The 20,406-nt window shown below is 40.2% G+C and overlaps 1 protein-coding gene across 1 annotated transcript in view; it reads left to right on the top strand.

The window, feature by feature from the left end:
• The window catches only part of LOC115061375 (calcium/calmodulin-dependent 3',5'-cyclic nucleotide phosphodiesterase 1A-like), a 90,781-nt gene extending 74,940 nt beyond the window's left edge, over window positions 1–15,841 (top strand). The window contains exons 17-18 of the mRNA XM_029529681.1: window positions 15,045–15,257; window positions 15,744–15,841. Of these exons, the coding sequence (XP_029385541.1) occupies window positions 15,045–15,257; window positions 15,744–15,841 (311 nt within the window). The remainder of the gene's footprint in view (window positions 1–15,044; window positions 15,258–15,743) is intronic.
• Window positions 15,842–20,406: the final 4,565 nt, after the last annotated feature.

Genomic DNA, 20,406 nt, shown 5'->3' on the forward strand with positions numbered 1-20,406 from the left:
CGTCACACCAGGCTAACTGCAGTAGCCCATGCTACGTTAATTTCACCGTCATAATAAAACTATCAGTGTGTTGGCTGATCTCTGTTTCTGTGCTTGATGTTCCCTTGATGTATCTGGCTCACCAGTTGGCAAAGTATGCTTCAACCCATATGGCTATGCTTACTTTGACTGTTATACTGAGACTGTTGTCTCTCTCTTCTGGAAATGTAAAAAATACCCGTACATTGTGGCAAGGTATTTATAGGTTTATTATTTTCGGTTTTATAAAGAGTGATATTTTAGTTGATAAAGAATATTCTTTAATCAATCTCATAATTCATGCAAAGTTTTGCAACCACCAATGCAGACTTGCCTAAATGAAACTTTTGTGTTTATGAAAAAGCTGGGCCAGTATATTAAATTTACATATTTTGCTAAAGACAGCCATCAAAATTATGAGACTGTGCTCCCACGTAAATATTTGGAAATCAATATAATTTAGTGCCACGGGCTTTCGCTCAGAGGCACTACTTCTACACAGTAGAAGACTGTGCACTCTGTGCAAAGCACGAGGCACTACTTAATCTTCTCCATAAGTATCATTATTCCGTCAGATTTTCGGCAATTAATGCGGGTCGTACCGCTGAAACCCCAACAATATATATATCAAAACGTGCGGCTCGATCGGGAATAGCGTGCTAAGTTCTGGCGAGAAGATTTTCCGATTTTTCCCAAAGTTATTCCCGAAAAACCAGCCGAAATTTTCCATAGAGAATGCATGGGAGCCGACGAAAAATCGCCTCAAAATTTCACATATTTTCTCAGTCAAGTAGCACGTCATACTTCCACGTAGAAATGTTATTCAAACTTTAAAACGGAGGAAATCTTGTGCTCTTCCCAGAACATCAAACCGTTTTCTCCTAAATCGTATACTTTTCACGCTATGAGCCCTCAAAGGAGCAGTACAAATCACTTTTTCCTCAAAGTTAGAGTGGAGCCGCTCGTTAACTAGAGTGAGAGCACTGTGAAAGAGTAACCGTCATTTTCATGTTTAACTCGAGCTCACGGCCAAACCGTGAAAAGGAGACAAATCTTTTTTTTTCCAAAACGTAGACACGCGTCTCTTTTAAGGAGTTTTTCATTCAAATAAAGACTTTCGGAATCTCCAGACTTTTCTGTCTCTCACTGTGTTTTCGTTTTTTGGACCGGAGCTACGGTTTGTAGTCTTTCGATGGCAGGACGGTACGTGGGTTGCTCGTCCGGGCGACGGGCGACGGACGACGGGCCCCGGGTCCCGTGGCACTTCAAAATTTCCCTGGAATTTCTTAGTTTGCCTTTATTGCCCTGTCAGAGAGTTAGAGCTGGCAATCAGGGAATCTTTTTTTACATATCATATTATTGCTTGCCTTTCATTTGGAAACGGGCAGAGCGCTTGCGAATAACATATTTCTGTTCCTTTGATATCCCGACAGGATAGGAACCATTTTTCTTATAGTTAACCAGCTCGTCAAACATACGCTTGTCCATTTTGAACGCACATGAAACGCCCATGCTGGCCACCTCAATTTATTGCCTCTGAACACCTGAGATATGGCTTCGGTAATGAAGTTATGCCCTTGCCCAGGTGGCGATTGTGTTGTCTCTAACACACAACACAGACAGGAGCAGAATAATTAGTCATAATAGTTAATCATAATAACTTATGATTTATAAGATTTCAAAGGATCTAAGCAGCACAGAAGGCGACATGAGTCACTTGTTCCTGGTATCACTCCAGCAGTAACATGACTTGTATCTATATTCCTATTATCATTTTTTTTTTCTGCTTGTATGTCCGATGTTGATATTAGAGAGGGCCTACACCCCCTTCCGTTATCTTGGACCTCAATATTAAGCTTATTCATTTATGGTCACCCATATCAATGATCCATTCACTGAACATTTTTTTTCTGAAAGCCTAACCATTATCTGTGATAGGACATGCCCATAAAAAGGATATAGGCCTACGTAAATGTCATTGAGATGATCAAAATTAAACTGTCGCATTGACAAAATAACAATTCAACACGAAAGCATGGTATTTCTGTATTCATTCAAAAGTGTAAACCAATCAACAGGCGCGAAAATCATGAATCGAAATCATGATTTTGCAATTACCTCTTTTTCATTACAATCAATGACTGGTAGTACCAAATTAAATAACATATATTCAAACCAACATGGAAAACTTGTTTTCGCTGCAATCTCAGTCAAGTCTTCTAAATTTTTGTACCGCTTCGCTTTCCGTATATCCAGTTGTTCTGGTTTGGTCCTGTGGGCGGCGTCAGTTAACATGGCTTTTCTAGGGGGAACACGAATTCCAATGGGGAACCAAATCGGTTGACACACCCCGCCTTCTCCCCCTTCCTGAGATTCGTCCGAAGTGGAAGCTTGTGAAAACAGAAAGTAAACAAATAGTCAACACTCCTGAACTGGACGTAAGTAAAAACATAACACATCAGCTATTTCATACTTACCGCGTTCCAAATCATCCAAACGATTGGCAGCCTCTCGGAGAGGTTTGGACACCGATTTCCTCGTGGACCCATTATTATCCGTCAACGTTTGTGAGAGAAAAGTATGTGGCTGTTGGCAGGCGTAGCTAGTCGATTTCTGCGCTCACATGTCGATCAACCAACAGGCGAACAGTTCAAGCCAAGGCACACTTAGGACCGCCCCCTCATTTGAATAACATTTCCTTCTACATTTCATGCTGACATTGTCTGCAGCATAAAATAAATAAATACGAGAGCAGAGCGCTTTCATTTATTTATTGATATTTAATTCTATTTATACATTTATTTTTGTATTTATTTCCACTTTAATTTTTCTATTTATTTAAAATTTTTGAAATGTGTTTTTTATTTTTGTTTTTAGTTTCATATTTAATTTTTATTTTGGTAGTTTTGCTCCTCCATAGATTGACCATAACGGCTGTAGCTGCTCCTTGATTTAGGCCTGTCATGTCCTTTGAAATTGTAGGCCGTTGCATCCAAATTTGCAGACGGAGGACCGGGTGAAGTGCGAGACATGCAATGGCAGGCTGCACAAAGACTGTGCCTGTTATGAGCGCAATTCAGTCAGGCATTTTCACATGTGGGTGTGACCTGTCTGAGCCATATGACTTCACCAGTCATGTTTGACCAAACTTCACAATTCTCCTACTACTTTAATCAGTTAAATACCTTATTGTACTGTGCTGTATTGCTGCTTATTTGTTTATGTACTTTGCAGTACTTTGACCTGCCTCAAGAACAAAGGGGTTGAAGGCTTAATTTCCAAGGAAAGAATAAAGGTTTGAATTGTTCTCGTTATTTATTATTATTATTTATACATGTTGAACCATTGTTCAAGATGTCATTCTTAAAGGAAGTGAAAGACATGCTGGACAGTGGGCAGAGGAAGTCCCGCAGGATGTTCCTGTGGCAAAACCCTGGGGGAAACCGTGCCCTTAAAACAGTTGTAAATGAGAAGCCAAAATGTTTCAATGAGAAACACGTAAGTGATATTGCTGGGGGTTTTTTTGTTTTGTTTTGTTTTGTTTTTGTCTTAATAAATATTTGTCTAAATGAATAAACCCTTACAATGTCCAACAGATGAATGACCTCATTAACTTAATACAACCAACGTTGTCACTAGACTACAGCCTCCTCTGAAACGTTGACTTCATAATTGATGTCATGGTACCAGAGGTATGCTCCAATTTTAGTTAAAAAAAACATAAGGGTATCCCTTCATGTCACATTCCTAACTGGATAATGTTTTGTTTTTTATATTTTGAATGGATAATGCCCCGTTCCTTGTTCTTTTCATCTTTGACGAGCTCCCGACAAGGTGAATCTTCCCCTGGGGATCAACAAAGCTACATCCATTCATTTATCTATCTATCTATCATTATCCTTGGCATTTCCAAATAATTCAAATAATTATACAAAGAATCAATAGGCTCCAACACATTGCCTTTATTATGTTGCAGCAGATATTGTTCCCTGCCACATATTGGTTGTTGCAAACACATTAAAATTGTAATTTTCATGTTCATGTTTCATGTTCATTACACTAATTAAGCCCAGGAGAAAAGGTTTCAGCAGGGCGCTTCAACTGATTTACAGCAAGGGGATAGTCAGATAAATGTTACTGACAGGTTGAGGTTGATTAAGTGTCTCCATCTGATTGGTTTCAGTGTGGAGAAATCACACTTAAACTGAGGAATAGTGATGTGTCGGTCGCGAACAATACGGCCGTAAGAGCTGGCTCTTTGAAATGAACAATGGGAACTGGATCCTGCCTGGCAAAAAGCTAAATTTTGATGCATTTCAGTTTCATTGATCAAGTAAAGGCAGAATGGGTGACAAAGGCTTCAGTCTACCTACGCCTTGCACATGTGATGGCACGTAGACTGTATATTGTATCCATCCTCTCTGAGCGAATCTTCTAAAAAACACGGCAAATAATTACAGACAGAAGGAACAGAAGCAACCCCTCAAAGCTGAGGCACTTGGCCTTTCTAAATGCCAATGTTCTCTAAAGACTAGCTGAAACTGTTACCTGTTTTTCTTTTTGTTTTACACATTTTTATTTATTGTTTTTATTTTGTTCTTTTTTGATTTATTGTTGTTTCAAACTAAATAGTTAAAAGTTGATGAATAAATAAGTATACTATCAGAGATTGGACCTTTTGTCTAATTGAGAATGGTCTTTGTTTTTGTACACATTTATTTTTTGTAGCACTCTGCTCCATGTTGAGTATAATAAGCTATATGAATACTGAACATTTGATACAATGTATGATTTTACATGTAGTAATTCATTTTACATTATTATTTATTATTTATGGTGATAAATTAATTTAAGCAATAAGAAATCTGAGGACCCCCTTGAGAGCCGACTCTTTATATTGAGCCGGAATTCCCATCACGACTAAAGAAATCAATTGTGCCCTAGGAGGTTAAATGCCCAATCATTTTTTCTAAATGATTGAGCGGCATAGTCGTTAGCACTGTCAGCCCACAATAAGAAGGTCGCGGGTTTAATTCCTAGCCTGGGGCCTTTCTGTGTGGAGTTTGCATGTTCTGCTTGTGTCTGTGTGGGTTTCCTGCCACCGTCCAAAGACATGCATCATGGGGTTAACTGGTGACTCTAAATTGTCCGTAGGTCTGAGTGTGAGTGGTTGTTCGTTTCTGTATGTCTTTGTGTGTTGGTCCTGTGATGGACTGCCAGCCTGTCCAGAGTGTATCCTGCCCTCGTCCGAAACATTAGCTGGGATTGGCTGCAGCACCCCCTGCAACCAGGAAACAGAAAAGTGGCAGAAGATGGATGGATGGATGGATCAGCCCATAGCCAAACTCATCTTGCAGCACATTCATAAATGAAATCACATATCTGCCCTTCACAGGAAATATTGGATCACTAGTGCAGTCAACAGTCATCTCTGAGTGTGTTGTGTGTCGGCTCCTCCAAGGAAAGATAGGGGAACAAAAAATTACTGATTTGCCAGCACAGAGGATTTTGCCAGATCTATCACTGTTTACTACTCTAGGAGTGGGCTAATTTGGTCCGATGTTGAAAGCGGGATTGTAGTCTGGTTAAGAGATATGGAGTTGTTTTTACATGCACGACCAGCCAGGCAGTGCCTCTTGAGATAGCCTACTCCCTAGACACTAAGCACGTGTACAGGTTAAACCGAGCTATGGTTATAGCTCGATAAAGCCATCTCACCGGACTTCTGCCCTTGTCCTTGTGTAAAGACCGGTGAGCTAGCAAGTTTGCGACTCAGAGGTAAACTGGTCCAATGATGGACAACCAACTTATAAATAACTTCGCCATGTTAGCTGGCTGCGTTTTTGTGACCTCCTACGTTTGCGTTTACGTTTTAAATGCCGTTTGACTTCCAGGTTATAGCTTGACGTGAAACTTAAGCACATGTGCAGATCACCTCCTCCGATTCCAGTCCAATTGTCCGTATACATGCAGCAGTAGATCATCTTTCAATCACATTATCTGGGTGTGTAACCCCAGGATTCCACGGGATGCAGAATGTCTCCAGAACGGCTCCATACTCTGCCGTCTGTCAACACCGATCCGTCTGTGATGTGTATGCATGTGTAGTTTCTGTAAAGAGAACCTCAAAACCATTTTAACAGTTTATTGTGTCCATTTACATGAATAAAGAAAGTCACAGCTGCACAATATAATGAGGATAGAATGTACAGACATGAGTGAAAAACATCTTTTATGTAATATCCATATATAGTATATGATGCAACTGTGACTTTCTACTAATTGTTGACTTAATGAAGGAGATGCACTGGGGATGTGGGGATTGTGCTTTGTGTCTGTTCTTCTTCTTTTGCACAAAAACAGTCAATGGCTGCCAAGGGCTGATCGCGAGGATGAATGGTCATCCAGTTACAGCTAACCTAAGCTCGGTTAGAAAGAGAGAGAAAACCGGACAGTTTGGAGGAAACAACATGTGATCTGAGGACCGACAGTCAACAGGAATAAAACCTAGACATCTGAATGGTGGATATTTCCCCTGAGCGAAAAGCAATGGCAATAAATAATCTAACAGCAACAGCAGCAAAATGCCTCGACTGGCCCAGCAGAGGTCAGCAACAGCTACTGAGAGTAGTTACTCTTTCATACAATCCTGGGTAAAAAAAGAGAGTAGCAGACCTGATGCAAAAACAGGACATGTTCATGGCCCTCCTACAACAGCAGCAGAAGAACTTTAAAGGCTTTGTACAACTTCACAAACACTTGATTTGAGAATGTAGTAAAAGACATCCAAGAGGTGAAAGTGATTCTGCAATTCACACAGAAAGAGGTGGATGACCTGAAGGTCTGCAATGACAAACAGACTGAGAAAGTTAACACAATGCAGGCTGACATCTTTAAAGTTTGTGAAAGTTTGCTATCAATTACAGCTTCATTACCTGGAAGGATTCTAGAAGAAACAACTCAACGTATTTGATGGAGTGGCAGAAGCACCAGGAGAAACCTGGGCTGATACTGAGGAGATGATCACGAAAATTCTGAAAGAGGAACTGCAGTTGCAACACAAGGTAGAGACAGAGAAAGCACATCGCATAGGGAAACCCAGAGAATCAACCCCAGACCAAAATTTGGCTGCAGGTCTTTTGAAAGCCTCACTCTTAGTCTTTCCCACTCAGACTGGAAAGGTGAAAAACCAGTTCTGTTGGTCACAGTATACCGTCCACCTGGTCCGTACTCAGTATTCCTATCGGAGTTTATATCAGAGTTAGTACTCAGTACAAATAAAATCATTATCCTGGGAGATTTCAATATACATGTTGATGTAGAAAGCGACAGCCTTAGTTCTGGGTTTCTTTCCCTACTAGACTCAATTGGCTTTTCCCAGCATGTGAATGAACCCACTCACTTCTACAATCATATCCTTGATTGTGTCCTAACATATGGCATTGAAATTGACAAGCTAACAATTCTTCCCCAAAATTCTCTCCTGTGTGACCATTACCTTATTACATTTGAGTTTTTTTTAATGGGCTCCACAGCATTTAGGAATAAATTCAGCTATAGAAGATGTTTATCTGAAGCTGCTGTGGCTGAATTTAAAGTGAACATTTGGTCATCATTCCCAACAATGCCATATCTAAATTCAAATGAGGATTTCTCCCATACATAGGTTGATGACCTTGTGACTAGCACTATGGCCACACTGCGTTTGAATTTCGACAGTGCCGCCCCTCTCTGCCTTAAAGCAGACATCAAGGAAATTAGAAAGAAACTGGCCTTCCAGTAAGTCAGAAGAGTCTCACAGAGCCTGGAAAGCCTAAAAACATATAAAAAAGCTCTCCACAGTGCTAGAAGTTCATATTACTCAGCACTCATAGAAGAAAACAAGAACAACCCCAGGTTTCTCTTCAGCACTGTAGCCAGGCTGACAGAGAGCCATAGCTCAGTTGAACCAGTGATCCCCTTAGCTCTAAGCAGTGATGATTTTATTAACTTTTTTACAGACAAAATTCTCATGATCAGAGAAAGAATTTATCAGCTCTTGCCTACGCTAGATAAAAATCCCCTACTGAATACGGCAACTCCTGAATCAGCTGCAACGCCTCTTTTACATCTGGAATCATTCTCACCTCTGTATCTCTCAGAGCTAGCTTCTATAGTTTCATCATCCAGACCGTCAACCTGTCTATTAGACCCAGTACCAACTACCCTCTTTAAAGAGATCTTTTATTTAATTGAGCCGTTCATTCTAGATTTGGTTAATCTGACTTTATTTCTGGGTTATGTACCTCAGGCACTTAAGACTGCGGTCATCGAACCCCAGCTTAAAAAGCCTAATCTTGATCCAGATGTTTTGGCAAACTATAGACCCATATCGAACCTTCCATTTATTTCTAAAATCATTGAGAAAGCTGTAGTAAAACAACTACACAAGCATCTGGATGGGAACAGTTTGTTTGAAGAGTTTCAGTCAGGATTTAGAGCCCATTATAGCACAGAAACAGCGCTGGTTAAAGTCTCCAATGACATTCTAATGGCCTCAGACAATGGATCAGCCTCCATGCTTCTCCTTCTAGATCTTAGTGCTGCATTCGACACCGTAGATCATAATATTTTGCTACAGAGACTGGAACATGAAATTGGAATTAAAGGAACTGCACTAAGGTGGTTCAAATCCTATTTATCAGATAGACATCAGTTTGTTCATGTAAACAACAGCTCCTCCCCATGTACTGTAGTCAGTCATGGAGTCCCACAGGGTTCGGTACTTGGACTAGTCCTCTTTACACTTTATCTGCTTCCTCTAGGCAACATTATCAGGAAACACAGCATCAACTTCCACTGCTACGCAGACGATACTCAGCTGTACCTATCAATGAAGCCAAATGAAGTCACTCAGATAGTCAGACTGCAGGCATGTCTTGAAGACATAAAAGTCTGGATGACTGGAAATTTTTTACCTCTCAACTCTGACTAAACAGAAGTTATTGTACTCGGTCCTAAGCACCTCTAATCATCTCATCAGTCTGGTCAGCATTACTTTGGCTTCCAGCTCCACTGTAATAAACCTTGGAGTAATTTTTGACCAGGACATGTCCATTGTCCCTCACATAAAACAAGTTAGTCGGGCAGCTTTCTTCCACCTGAGAAACATTAAGAAAATCAGAAACATCCTTTCTCAGGAAGATGCAGAAAAACTAGTCCATGCATTTGTAACTTCTAGGCTGGACTACTGTAGCTCATTACTATCTGGATGTCCAAACAAATCTCTAAAAGGCCTTCAATTAATTCAGAACGCTGCTGCACGAATATTAACAGGAACTAGGAAAAGAGATCATATCTCTCCTGTGTTAGCTGCTCTTCATTGGCTGCCAGTGAAATATAGAGTAGAATTCAAAATCCTTCTTTTAACATATAAAGCTCTTAATGGCCAAGCTCCATCATATCTCAGAGAGCTCATAGTTCCTTACTGTCCTAGTAGGCCACTCCGCTCTCTAGATGGAGGTTTACTTGTGGTTCCTAGAGTCTCCAAGAGTAAATCTGGAGGCAGATCGTTCAGTTATCAGGCTCCTCTTCTATGGAACCAACTTCCAGCATCGGTCCGGGGGGCGGATTCTTTAGTAATTTTCAAGACCAGGCTTAAAACTTTCCTGTATGACAGAGCTTATAGTTAAAAAGTTAAAGTCCTCTACTCTTTAGCTATGCTGCTGTAGGCCTAGGCTGCTGGGGGAAGGACTGAGCTTCTCTCTCTCTCTCTCTCTCTGTCTCTCCCTGTCACCCTCTCTCCCTCCTTGCATGCGCTGATAAGAACCATCCTTCCTAAAAAAACACAGTTTCACCCAGTTCTAAGCATTTATACTGCATTTACTAACCATGTTCTGCTAAAGTCTCTGTCTCTCCCAGTTCCTCTCCTCTCTCTCCCTGTCCTCATCCTGCAGGTGGTGACTCATCGCCATCCCATGACACCTGCTGGTCCCATATTTCATGAATTCTGTGTTACAGCTCAACTCCATGCATACACCCTGCCTCCTGCCTCCTTCCTACACCCCCCCCTCCAATGCCTGTCTCACTCCCTCTCTCTCTCTCTCTCTCTCTCTCTCTCTCCCACTCTCAACCCAACCGGTCGAGGCAGATGGCCGCCCCCCCGAGCCTGGTTCTGCTCGAGGTTTCTGCCTCTTAAAGGAAGTTTTTCCTTGCCACTGTTGCCAAGTGCTTGCTCATCGGGGGATCTGTTGGGTCTCTTTAAATAAATTTATAAAGAGTTTGGTCTAGACCTGCTCTATATGTAAAGTGCCTTGATGTAACTTTGTTATGATTTGGCGCTATACAAATAAATCTGATTTGATTTGATTTGATTTGAGAAGATGAGAAACCAAGGCCTGTAGTCATAAAACTACTCGGCTATAAAGACAGAGATGCCATATTGCAGTGGGCAAAAACACTTAAAGGGACAAAAATATTCATGAACAAGGACTGTACAGACAGTCAAAAGAAAAAGGAAAGAGTTGATGCCAGAATTGAGAGTGGCAAGAGAAAAAGGAGACATTGCCTACCTGCGAAAGGACAAGCTGATCATCCATCCACGCACCAGCAAGCCTAAGCAACATAACCAATTGTAGAACACTGAACAACGGCAATGGGTATGTGAAGCACAACACTCCACATGACTCTGGACATTGCACAGACACAGCACTCTGAATCACAAGCAGCACTAAGAATCAATGAATTCCAACAGACTGAACTATATACTTTCAACTACAAAACTGCACAACTTAAATATTTCATCTACACAGCCTACAAGCATCTAGACATTGGAAATGAGATTGACCCGGACAAAAACTTCCTCTTGAGCATTAATAACGACTGCAACTACTATATAGATGAACAATACAATAGAACTTTTACAACTGAAAACAAAATAGCAATAATGTACTTCAATAGCAGAAGCATGTATGCTAGCTAACTTTCACAACATAAAGGACTATTTAAAACAATTTACACAGTCCTTCAATATCATTTTAATTTCTGAAACATGGTTCAACAACAAAAGAGGCGTGGAATTTGAGATAGAAGGATATGAGTTGCTATACATGAATAGGAGGAATAAAAATGGTGGTGGTGTACCGATATATGTAGATGCGACTTAGAATTTTAAAGTGATCGAAAACATGCCAACTGTTGTGGATAATGTGTTTGAATGTTTAACGATAGAGATAAGTAGACCAAAAAGAAATATCATAATAGGTTGTAAATATAGAACACCAGGATCAGACATAGACGCATTTAGAAGTTCAATGGAGGAGCACTTCAATGTGATGAACCAGAAAATCATATTCATTGGGGGAGACGTAAACATAGATCTTTTAAATCCAAATACGCATAAGAAGACTGAAGAATTTATTTATACTCTAGTCAGTATTGAGCTATATCCGAAGATCACTCGACCTTGCTGAATCACAGTGCAATCTGCAATTGATAATATATTTACAAATGAAATGGAAAACAACACAGTAAGTGGACTACTAGTGAACGATATAAGTGACTATCTCCCAGTCTTTACCATTTATAAGGACAACAATAAAAAGCACAAGGACAATAGGCTACCGTACAGAAGGGTAAAAACGGAGGATTGAATGCGCTAAAAAAGGAGCTATTGCAACAAAATTGGGATCTGATATATAATGAAATTGATACTAATGAAGCATATGATAAAGTATATTTAAATCATTGTATAATAAAAATTGCCCAATTAGACAATACCGTAAAACACAACATATGACAATAATCAGTGGATGTCAAAGGGACTGCGGAATGCCTGTAAAAAGAAAAACACACTATAATGGGAATTCCTAAAGCATAGAAATAAGGAATTAGAAGATAAATATAAGAAGTATAACAATAAACTAACTAATAGTATGAGGAATTGTAAGAAAGATCATGATAATAACTTACTAGAAAATAATAAGCCCAATATAAAAGGTATTTGGAATATTTTGAATAGCATAATTAGAAATAAATCTAGAAATATTAATTACCCACAGTATTTTATAGATAACCACAAAACTATAAATGATAGGAATGAAGTGGCTAATAAATTTAACTTTTTTGTTAATATTGGACCGAAACTAGCAGAGTAAATTGAAGAATCAAGAATAGATGATGATAACTTAATAGATAGAAACACAAACTGTTTCTGAAGCCCATAATAGAAAAAGAGATTATAGATATGACAAGACAGCCACTGATTTCAATGATATTGACAATTTATGTAAAGCCAGAAATAATTCATGACAGAGACAACTACAGAGAAGGTTTCATGACGGAGAAGGAGGATATGACTTGAGAGAGCCATTAAACTTTAAGATAAAAAACTGCTGGACCACAATGAAAAAATGTTGCATAACATACCAGGGAGTGAAGCTATGGAACAATCTGAGCAAAGAGATGAAACAATGTCCAACCATCAACCACCATCAAAAAGAAATATAAGCTATTAATCTGGGCCAAATATAGCGAAATGGGATAGCATAGGTATTGTAAACAGTCCCGTCTGAGTTATTATATAAATATGGCATTATACTGATTATTGCATACTATTGATTTTTGTATATTAGTATATTAGTATACCAATATGTATGATGTTATATACATAAATATATGTAGATATGGGTATATATACAATAACAGACATTACATACTATTCCATTACATATAAATGTGGTAATATATTGATTATTGTATATTGATATAGTACTAGATTTAACAATATGTGTGCAACATAATAGTACTGAATACAGTTGATTCATGGCACATCTAATATACCTTATAAAGCATCATATTGAGCATAAGGGTACAATGGTACACATTACAATACAATATAAATTGATATTAATGATAGCTATAATGACAATATATATAGTATTATAACAGATGCATTCAACAGGAGGCACCTAATAAATTTATTTGAGAAATGATTTTTAATATCATGACTTCCGAGGAACAAAACACTACTGAGTGTGTCTGTCATAGAAGTAGTTGATCCTCTGATCAACTGCAGTACACTCCTCAGTGTGGCATCAAAGCATTCACCAGTTGTTGAACTAAAACAATATTGTTCTCAACCCATTTTTCACAGTACAGTTATTGGTTTGTATATTGAATATTCTTGTTATTCCAGATGTAGTATCTTGTTTGAGAGAAGTTATGCTTGTACACCATTTTCCATGCCAGCAGTGCTTGTTTGTGAAAATTGGTTAAGTTAACAGGTAATTTATCAATCTAATTGTCAAGACTTCTGTTATTTACATTATTTTTATCATTATTTGAAAGTCTGAATAATTTATTTAAGGATTTAGTCTTCCATCAATTTATTATGAAATGGTTCATTTTATTGTGAAAAGGTTTGGTGGCACAATAAAAAAATCGTTCACTCTACCGCACTGTTGTGACGAAGAGGGAGCTGACACACTGGCCTAGGAGCGCCTTGGGATTCCCCAGTCAGAGCTGGCCAAAGTGGCTGGGGAAAAGGAAGATTGGGGTCGTCTGCTGGAGCTGCTTGACCCTGCAACCCAGTCCTGGATAAGCGGATGAGGATGAAGATGATGAAGAGGTCTGGTGGTCATAAACAGTCATAAACCAAGGCCCTGGCTCTAAAGAAAGTAGGTTGGTAAAACCTTGAAGCACGGACAAAGCCCGAAGACCAGAAGAAATTAAAGGACTGTCTAACGTATATGACCACAAAATAAATCAGCTGAATCAAGAAGAGGGAGAAAGTATACAAGTCCTATTGAGGTAAAAGACCATTGACATCCAAAGTGGGAAAAAAAAAGAAGCTTGTATTTTGGTCAACGCAAGATAAAGTAGCAGTAGGAGAAATTGGAGCACTCAAGAGTGAGAGATGCAGGGTTTGAATATGTCACAGCCCTGAGAGAAGCTGGAGTTGATTGTGCCAACGGCAAAACAGCTGAATGTGAGTAAGTTTGATGAAACTGAACAGATTGTCCTTATGACCTTCTGGACCAGGTTTGCTGAGGAGACAATTACCACCCTCGCCCGTGAGGTTGAGTCAGCCATGGACCACCATGGCAACTGACTATAAGCAGGTGACCAGGAAACAACATGATCTGACGAATAGAAGCCTGGAACAGGAGGGTTTCAAACTCGAAAAAGAGGTAAATGATTGAATGGAATGGATACCTAGTAGTTAACAGAGTCAAAGGACTGCATTAGGAAGCTGAAGAAACGGCATAGGAAACTATGGGATGAGTGGGCATGGCAAGAGAATAGTCAAGGCTGGGTCTGGTGAGGAGGCAGCATCTGTTGGTGCTCAACCTAAATCTGAACCTTTCCACCCTGGAATCACTCAGACCCCAGGAGGAGGTGTCCAGCTTGCTACAGCCTATCTTAGTTGAAAAACCGGAGACGATAAGGGAAAATAAAGCATTCACCAAAGCCACGTTGGGGAACACTCAAAACAGCTCTCAATCAAATCCATGCATTGTGTGTGGAGACAATACCCCCTGTAAGGATTGTCTGGAACAGTAGCCAAGAATTCTTGGGAGTAAGTTTGAACGATCTTCTGCACAAAGGACCAGACGTCCTCAATCCGATCAGAGACGTTCTTCTAAGGTTCAGGAGTGGGGGTTGTATGCCACCTTAGCTGATGTGAGAAAAATGGACAACTCCATTTGGCTTAAAGATAAAGTAGTCCAGCTTCACGGTTTCCTCTGGACGGACAAAAACGGAGGACGATATTGAAGTCTTCGCTGTTGTCAGGGTCAACATTGGCAATAAACCTGCAGACTGTATAGCTCAGGTTGCTATGAGAGAAACTACAAACCTTCCTCAGTTCACTGCCATGGTTGAAGAACGCCAGGTTTTGGGGGAAGAAAGCTATGTAGACGATATCTTAACGTCACACAATGACATCAAGATGCTGGAAAAGATCACTAAAGGAGTGGAAGAGATCTTAAAAGTTGGGGGTTTCTCCCTGAAACCTTGACTCTTCTCTGGCCAAAGTGGGAGGTCAGGAGCCACCGCCGACTCCAGTAACAGTGAAATGGCCATGTCTACACCCAAAACTCTGGTATTGCCTAACCAAATGCAGAACAAAGAGAGCAAGGCACTGGGAATCGGCTACGAACCAGAGACTGACAAACTTTGCAAAATGATGTCTGTCAACTTCTCGAAGAAACGAGGTAAAATGAGGACAGGACTTGACTTCCGCAAAGACGAATTCAGAAGTAAGATCCCAAATCCCTTAACACGTCGAGTGGTCTAGCCACACCAGCTAAGAAGAAAGGGGCAATGCTTGTGAGGGAATCTTATCAAGAAGCGAGGAAAGACAACCTGACTGAAGATACTTGGGATGACCCCCTCTCGCCAAAACTCTGGGAGGCGTCCATCAGACTCTTTCAGGAGTACGTGATACTTGGTCAATACAGGTATGAGAGAAGCTTCACGCCACAAGGAACAATAGGCCACCCAGCAAGAGTCAACTTTTCTGATGGAAGTGAGGCCTCCTATGGAGTACTGCTCTAGCTTTGGTGGGAGACACAGAATGGGGTCATTGTAAGATTAGTTGAATCAAAAGCCAAACTTACTCCCCTTAACCAAAAAGGGGATTAAGGCAGAGTTATGCGGTGCTGTCTTCACAACTCATCTAAAAAGGCACTTTGAAAAGCAGGCGCAGTCTTTCCATTTGGATACCCCTAACTCCCTTCTTATAGGACACACCGGACAGAAAGGGGACATGCTCGGGATCTACGTGGAAACCCACCCTTGGTGGAGGCGGAGGGCTATCCAGGCTGGAGTGGACAAGTTCTAATCGAAGTGGAGTGAACTGGCTGGCCCAAGCTTGTTTATTCGCCACAAGTGGCACAGAGCAGAGAGAAGTGTCGAGGATGGAGATGTGGTTTGGGTGGCAGACCAGAATGCTTTAAGAGGACAGTTCCAGCTAGGCTGAGTTGTTGCTGTATACCCTGGTTAAAAAAAGGGGGTTTTCCGAGTTGTGAACTTTAGGATCTGCATGGGTCGTCCCGGCCCCCATGTGTCCAGGGTCTGGAAAGAACACTATGACCTGCCCCTGTCCATCGTCCTTCACAGGGATGTGCGGAGACTGGTGGTCTTGATTCCAGTCAAGGACCAACAGAAGCAAGACAAGTCCTCACGAAGGGTTACCCAAGTGAGTGGACTGCTTAGTTAGTAGGTAACCCTGGGAGGCAAGTGAGTGAGTAGAGGGCAAGCCTGCACTCAGTAGGAGGAAAGATGGTGGTGCCTCCCGCCTTAGTTAGCGTTTGTGTTTATGTTGTTCTAAAAGGCACTTTTGGTTTTCATTTTGAAAGGCTATAAAGGCCAGACTTGACGTTTGAGAGACTCAAGTACCTGCTGTGTTAATTGTGACCTCTTTGGATCTGTGATCAATCGGTCAAGTGGGAGGTGTCAAGACTTCTGTTATTTGCATTATTTTATCATTATTTGAAAGTCTGAATAATTTAATTTAATTACTTGATTATAAATGTTAAGTCTACCTAGAGAGGCTGCCTCAAAGTTTATTTTTTCCAGGTTAAAACAGTATTTTGTGCACTTTTCACCTTGTTCTAACTACTCTTTTCGAGATCTGACAAAAGCTCCTCTGGCCTTTTCCTCATACATTCTGTCTAATTCAAGTTGTAAAGCTAACAGTTCGTTAAGTTCTTCTCCAGATGGACTTCATTTCTCCGATAGCCTTATTATACTTGTAATTATCTCATGTTCTCTTTCCCTACTTGTTTTGGCAATTTTTTTCCAAACATAATAGCCATTTTTCTAATCTCATACTTTAGCAGTTCCCAATATTTCCCAAAACTGTTTAGTGTGTTTGCTTGCCTCCAATATTTTTCAAATATTTTTTGGGCTTCACTTTTTAAATTGCTTGTCCTGGAGTAATGTTCTATTGAATTTCCAGTACTCGCCATTAGAAGTGAATCTAGTTTCTGCCTTATCCTCCTGAGAACCAAAGAAAAAAAGTGTCTTACAATTTCTTTTCTGTGTGATTTCCTACCTATTTGGGCCTAAAATAAACACCTTACAATTCAATTTTTTTAAAATATTTTTTATTTTAATTTTACAGCATGTCCGCTGTAGAGAACGATTTTCATTTGACAGCAAAGAAATGCATTATCACACGTGATGTCCACTTCTTGGTCCTGGTTGATATGCGGTAGAATGCCAGCATTCGGTCACAGAGGTCTACACCACCCATGTTGTCATTATATTCTCTGATTACTGCTGGTCGTGTCACTTGGACATGACCTTTGTCTTTGTTGGACTATCTGTTACAGAGATCCTCTGGATCTCTCCCACAGACAGTAGAGGCTATCAGAACTGGTTTATTATCAAACCATTTTGTAAGTGCTAGCTCAGACTCCCTCCGGACCAATGTCACTGAAGCCCCTTTTCTCAGCTGCTTATCTCCTTGGCAGCTGACATTGCTTTGGAACCCTGTTCTTCACAATATTTCCTGCTTGTTGCTGGAAGACCCTTTAAGAGCAAAGCATCCATAAGATTGATTGTAGTGAAATATTGATCAAAGAACACATAGGTTCCTGTAGGAACAGACTCGACCATTCGCAAGACAGCTGCAGCTCCAACTCCCTCCTCTCTTTGGCACCTGTATGTGTTCTTGCCCTGATAGACCTCAAAATCCAGGACCAGACCATTTGGTGAGGCAAGCACAAAAACCTTTAGGCCAGTGGGGTATGGCTTTCCTGGAACATACTGCCTGACTGGGCAGCGGCCTGTGAATGGGATAATTTCCTCATCAACGCACACCTTGTCACACCTTGGAAGGCTTAGACAATGGCCTCACTCTCCAGAGAATGTCTGACTCTTTTGTCTCTTCAGTTACCTGGTCATTCATAATCTTGAGTGAACTTCTCAGCTTGTAGAACTTATCCCGTGTTATTTTCCTACAAATAAATGGCACTTTGGTCCTTTTTAGCCCAAAACATTTTGACTCTGAGATAACCAAGGCAGGCCATTTGTACTGATATGCCGTAGAAAATTTGGATTTCTTGGGCAGTAGTGTTCAGTGACACTCCTGTAGTTTGCAGCCATCTCAGATTTGTAAACGATGAGAGATCTTCAAAGATTTTATCATTGATGTACTGTGAAAAGTATTGTATTTGACTCCAGTATTCACGGATTTTAGGGTCATCTTGAAAGGCAGAAAGCCCAGGTAGCACAGGTGTGAATCAATTATGATGGATGGAAAAAAATACAAATTAATTCAAGTTAATAAAAGAAGTTACAGCTAAAATTTTACACATCAATTTGGATCAATGCATTAATTTCAGTTTCAGGGATGTGATATGACTCGCTATAGACCAACCTTATAAGCTTATTTTTAACATAACTACATAACACATTGTACTGCTACAATGTTAACAATATTTATTTAATATTACATGATAATGGGATTGAATACATTAACCTGAAACAAAATATAACATACAAGTTAGTCCTGGCCCACAGAGCACCACGACTCTCCTGCTCCCTCTCTGGCTCCGACTCTGTCTCATCATATTCTCCTCTCTTTTCTTCCTCTCTTTCTTCATCACTCTCTTCCCCTATCACAGGCTGATACTCATCCTCCTCCTTTTCTTCATCTGACAGCTCCAAATCTGAATCTCCCTCTATTAGCCGGTATAAAATCCTCTCTGCTTCACTTTGTTCTCCTACAACAATGCACAGTTATTGAATACATTAAAATTGTCCTGGTGTCCACTACAGTTGACATTCATTAAATGACTGTTATTTCAAAACAGAAATAATGAAATTGTTTTCATATTTAAAATGTTGTTCCTGACATGTTAATAAACTAAAATATATTTCATTATCATGGTAAAAATAGCAATAGATAAAGAATATTTGACTTACCTTTCCTCTTTCCAAAATGTGGATGTTGGTATGGCAGACATATTGATAGAGAAAAAAAGTAAAGTTCCCAGCATGCAAACCCATCACATGACACATCCCTGGAAAGCCCAGAATGTCCTCTACAGAATGATATAGGGCTTGATAGGGTAACTCCAAATACATTAGGAATATACAAGTGAACTTAATGTCCATTATAAAGGACACAAATGAATGAGCCAGGTTTGTGACGGCCTGATGATCTGTTGATATTGTGGGTTCTATTATTGCAGGGTCCACCTTATCATCTCTGTCTGATTAAATCAACCAGAAATCAATGCAAGAGTGTTGAGATCTATCTTTATTTGTCCAAGTACATATTTTTTGGTTTGGGTTTCTGTGCCTCCAGATGTTAATAAACATAAACATACCCCAATTCATTCATTAGGGTTAGGGTTAGGAGGCCATCTGTCCAAACTGTCATCCATCACTGTATTAAAGTTTAACCCATAGGACTTTGGCTGTAGGTAATGTTAGTAACAGCTGGTTGATTTTGTTTTCTAATGCTGAAAATATAACTGCATCATTTTGCTTACTATTGGAGTCATATATATTTACAATAATAAACTGAAAATGATCAATGACAACAAGAAGAATGATCCATCTTTCATTAATATCTGAAAAGTGATTGACATTGTTACCTTTAAACTTTCCCTGTAATACAGGGACCCATGCTGATCTGATGCTACCAAAGGAAAACCATACATTTCTCCCCCACTGACTCCTCCACATTGACACATCTGTAGCGTGAGTTTCAACACTCAAAATTCTCTTTTGAGGATAATGTTGCGCCTGCGACAGAATGATGCCCCCCTCCCTTTTTTTTAGGGCTCATTAGAAAATAAATTAAGTATAATATTTATAAATCATTTTCAGTTTAACCATATTCAGTGAGTCAAAAAGAAGATGTTTGCAAGAGTCAACAATCTAGTAGAACAGATGTTTTGACACCTACATATTGCACATTGTCACTCTTTTTCCATCGATGTAGGCCCGCCTTCTTCAACTCCTTCCTCACTTGTTCCACCATAGGCCATAGTCTGTTCCAGGCGTCCTTGGCTTCTTGTGTCAAATCTTCAGTTATTCTTACCCTTCTTTCTTTGAGCACAGCAGATGTTTTTGTGTCTTTCCAGATCTTGTCCCTGTGCGACCACAGCAGGAACTGGACGATGATCCACCGGCTGGAGCTCCTTTCCCGGGAGCAGGGGCTCTGTCTGTGAGTGATGTCCTCTTGATGTTTTCTCCAAGTCATTCGGGGATCCCAGTGAGTCTGAGATTCCATCTCTCCAGGTCACTGCACTTAGCAACTTGTCACTTGGTGACATCTTCCACCCATTTCCCCAGAAATTCGAGTGAGTCGGTAATGCTCTTTAAGGTGCTGGTATTGTCTTTGACTGTCGTTTCCACTGATTGAAGCCGTCTGAGAGACTCAACTTG

Source organism: Echeneis naucrates, chromosome 20 (genome assembly GCF_900963305.1).
Source record: "Echeneis naucrates chromosome 20, fEcheNa1.1, whole genome shotgun sequence".
NCBI lineage: Eukaryota > Metazoa > Chordata > Actinopteri > Carangiformes > Echeneidae > Echeneis > Echeneis naucrates.